Here is a 3,908-nt window from a genome sequence, read left to right as displayed (position 1 = left end):
GAGCGTCGGCGGCTGAGCGGTGCCCGCCGGGCCCGAGGCCGCCTGGGCCTTCTCCTGAGGGCGGCGGGCGGCGTGTTCTAGGTACGAGCTACCGGCCCCGTCCTCTGGCCAGAAGAACGATATCACGGCGTGGCAGGAGTGTGTGAACAACTCCATGGCGCAGCTGGAGCACCAGGCGGTCCGCATCGAGAACCTGGAATTAATGTCGCAACATGGCTGTAACGCTTGGAAGGTGTACAATGAGTAAGGCGTTCATCTGCTTTGCTGAACCTAGTGGAAGTTCTGACTTAAATTTCTGTGTATTCCTCATGTTTTCCTCTGTAAGTCCAGTGGGGATCTTTAGAACATATCCTGGAGTAACTGAGGCCCTTTGAGAGGGCTATTTGTGGTAGAAAAGGAGGCTGATATGAAAGGGAAGGAGCTGTCTTTGTGGCCAGGAAAGAGCCTGTGTGTCAATACATCCTAATCTTGAATTTTGTGAATTATTGTTTGGGTAGTAGTTGGCGTTAATGGGCTTTAATTGAGGATAACTAAAGGGGCTAATGACAGCCTATGAAATGGTCGTTCAGTAGTGGAAATAAAGATGACTTACTACTAATCCTGCTCAGCCTGGAGCCATTATTAATAAAGCTGCTGCAAAAGCCAAAAAAAAGTTATACGCAGTATGGCTGCAGGAAGCACCAGGGCTATTTCAGGCAGCGAATGTTAATGTCCGCTTTCGAGAAGGGTTAGCTTAGCCTTATATAAAGGGGTAGACAAAAGGAATGCAAAACTTACCTTTGAGAGAAGGCAGAGGGTTGCTTAGCTTAGGAGAAGGGAGGCAGATAGAGGATCTATTAGCTCACACATATGTCAGGAAGCGAAAAGAACTGTTTGTGCTCTGACAGTGTTATATGAGGGAAACAATAATAAAACTTGGTTACAGATAACTTCAGAATTAGAAGATGAGTGATGAGATAGGGAGATGTTACAATAGCATTCTAGTCAGAATAGCACAAGCATACAGTAACAAGCTTGAAGGTAAAACTTGATCAGCTAATGGATATGATTTTATGATACTGTCTAATGGCAAGGGCTGACCATAGTGATTATTGAGGCTTATGTCTTAAAATGTGTATGTTACAATTGGAGTGTTTTGGCGTTGTGTCATTCTCTTCAGGAGTGAAGAGCGCAGACTGCACTGAGAACAAGTTGTCTGGTGTTTGTGTTGAAGTTTGCTTGTTGCGTCCTTAACTTCGAAAAGTTAAATTGCAGGTTAAATGGGCCTGATCTAACAATTCTATGTTTTCCTAATGCTTTGCTTGCATTCTGCTATTAGACATCTGGTTCATATGATAGAACAAGCCCAGAAAGAGCTTCAGAAGTTGAGGTGAGTCATTCTTTTTCATATTTCCATACTGAAGTTGGAAGGAAAGTGATGCCTCCCCCCGCAAGCTATACAAAGGCTTGTATATATGCTGCTGCCATGGTCATAGGAAAAAAGACCCAGTAATAACAGTAATTAAGAAATCTGACCCTGCCCTCCCCAAGCGGTTACATTCATAATGTCTATTCCACTCAAACTCTGTGTTTGTTTTGTTTGGTTTTATTTTGTTTTGTCTGAACCTCTGCTTTGAACAGAATGGACTGTGGTGGAATCCTCTCTGAAATGCAGTCATGTTTTCTTTTCACTGCTGATAGACTTTTATTTAGTGTGCAGTTGTCTCAGCGAAGACATGTTTTTTGATGTTAGGTTTGGCCTATCATTTTAAAGTGGATGCTTTAAAGAGTTTACAGAGATGGATTACTTGGGGATGGAGGTTGTAGTATATTGAAATGATGCACCTTTGTAATTCACTCTATTTAGACAGCATGCTATGGACTTGGCAAGTAAAGCTTTTCAGCTTTCAGATTTAGGTGAAGTACTGTCATTTTCAGCCTGAAGATGGGACTGTGTACTGGGACATGGGTAGAAGGCAAGTTGTGTAGTGATTCGTATCTTTTATCAGTACCTGCGTGTTTAGATTAGCTGGGTCGAATCAGTGTGGGGAAGGGTAGAAGCAGAACTCAAGTTGGGAAGGCTAAAGGAACACCATGATGTATGGCAAGGAGGCTAACAGAATACGAGTTAGCAGTGGGGACTAAGAACTACGTAGAGACCAAAGTATTTTAAGTATTCTGCACTTCTCAGGTGCTTCACTGAATTACTGAATTTTGTGAATAATTAGCCGTTCATCTTTGCTTTTCTGACTTTTTTTCAGAGAGAACAAAACATTTTCTCTGTTCTGCACTTGCCCAGGAGCAGTAGGCTTGAACATTTGAAGTTTTGCTTGTAGTAGAGTGGAAGTTTTTTTGTTGTTGGTTTGTGGGTTTTTTTGTTTTTATTTTTCTCAGGGTTCTATGTGCAGCCCTGTACTGGGATTTGTTCATATATATGTTGTAGTTACGGTCCTGGCTACACAAGTGTTTTCTGGTAGCACTTCTAGGGATTAGGTGTAGCAGATAGTACAAATTTTAAAGAAAGGAGACAAAAAAAAAACCCACATAGATCTGTTTCTCCTCAGGAAAAACATTCAAGATCTGAACTGGCAAAGAAAGAACATGCAGCTCACAGCTGGAGCTAAGCTACGAGAAATGGAATCTACGTGAGTATCTAGAATTTTTCTGTTAAATCTTCCACATCTTTTGCTTGAAATTCTTCCAAGAGCATCAGTGATCTTTTAGTACTATTGTAGGATGTTATCACATGAATACTGTTGCTTTGCCCAAAGCGTTTTGAAGGATTTGTAATTCATGTCTACATAATAGTTACTGTGGTTGAGTGAATCAATGAGCAACAGATGTGAAAAGGAGGGCATATTAGCTGCTTGAATTTGCCTAAATTGTTTCTTAAACTCTTCTTTATCTAAAGATTGGAAGTTAGTGGATTTGAGTCTAGTAAATTAAATTTTGTATGTTAAGGTTTAACAGGGATAAAAACTACTTTCTGTCACTTTGGTTGTTCAAATCATCATTGATATCAACAGGTTTATAATGTACTGAGAAATATAGTGCTTTATTCGGTGTCTTTGTGCTTTCTTTGGAGCAATAATTGTCAGATTTTAGAACAGAGGACTGTTAAATTTAACACTTGAAGGCTTTTTTATTTCTTTTCCTTTCTAGATGGGTCTCTCTTGTCAGTAAAAATTATGAGATTGAACGAACTATTGTGCAGCTAGAAAATGAAATTTCACAAATCAAACAGCAGCATGGGGAAGCAAACAAGGAGAATATCCAGCAAGACTTCCAGTGACTTAATCCTTACTGTCTTACTGCAACATACATTAAAGAAAAAAAAAAACAAAACAAAAAACTGTGGAGATGCTATGTGTTCATAGACAACCTCTATTTGCAGTTGTGTAGGGTGATAAAAAAGTATTTTCATTGTTTCTTTTCCTTGTTTTAAATTCTAGGGAAGCAAACAAGGAGAATATCCAGCAAGACTTCCAGTGACTTAATCCTTACTGTCTTACTGCAACATACATTAAAGAAAAAAAAAAACAAAACAAAAAACTGTGGAGATGCTATGTGTTCATAGACAACCTCTATTTGCAGTTGTGTAGGGTGATAAAAAAGTATTTTCATTGTTTCTTTTCCTTGTTTTAAATTCTAGGAGGCAGGGTAGACTCAAAATGTCCTGTTCAAATGTACTACGGGCGCACTAATTGTTTCACTTTTTATATACCTAAAGCAGGAGCTCTTAAAAAAGCCCCGTTTCATGTTTTTGCATTGCCCTCTGCCTTTAATAAACGTTGTCTTGCTATCTGTGTGGCTGCTGACCCACGCTCCAGGAGTAGCCGGGTGCTGCCAGCACGGCGCGTATCCGCGGGCTGGATGTGGGAGGCCGGGAGGAGCCCGCTCCTCGGCCCCGCCGCGGGCTGGGGCGCCAC

The 3,908-nt window shown here is 40.8% G+C and overlaps 1 protein-coding gene across 1 annotated transcript; it reads left to right on the top strand.

Annotated features, from left to right (window-relative positions):
- Positions 1 to 85: 85 nt before the first annotated feature.
- BCAS2 (breast carcinoma amplified sequence 2) lies at positions 86 to 3,438 on the top strand. The gene is made up of 4 exons (XM_009578441.1): positions 86 to 243; positions 1,319 to 1,369; positions 2,544 to 2,624; positions 3,142 to 3,438. Exons 1-4 carry the CDS (start codon positions 155 to 157, stop codon positions 3,269 to 3,271), a joined length of 351 nt encoding a protein of 116 aa, XP_009576736.1. The 5' UTR covers positions 86 to 154; the 3' UTR covers positions 3,272 to 3,438.
- Positions 3,439 to 3,908: the final 470 nt, after the last annotated feature.

The sequence above is a fragment of the Fulmarus glacialis genome, unplaced genomic scaffold (genome assembly GCF_000690835.1).
Source record: "Fulmarus glacialis isolate BGI_N327 unplaced genomic scaffold, ASM69083v1 scaffold30115, whole genome shotgun sequence".
NCBI classification, from domain to species: Eukaryota; Metazoa; Chordata; class Aves; order Procellariiformes; family Procellariidae; genus Fulmarus; species Fulmarus glacialis.
Note: the sequence above shows the minus strand (reverse complement) of the source record. Positions and strands in the feature narration are given on the sequence as shown.

Bases quoted from the DNA above. Each gene is read 5' to 3' on its own strand.
- BCAS2 (XM_009578441.1), top strand. From the start codon at position 155: ATGGCGCAGCTGGAGCACCAGGCGGTCCGCATCGAGAACCTGGAATTA. The intron at 244-1,318 runs GTAAGGCGTTCA...TTCTGCTATTAG, and splicing joins GCTTGGAAGGTGTACAATGA to ACATCTGGTTCATATGATAG. The intron at 1,370-2,543 runs GTGAGTCATTCT...GTTTCTCCTCAG, and splicing joins AAAGAGCTTCAGAAGTTGAG to GAAAAACATTCAAGATCTGA.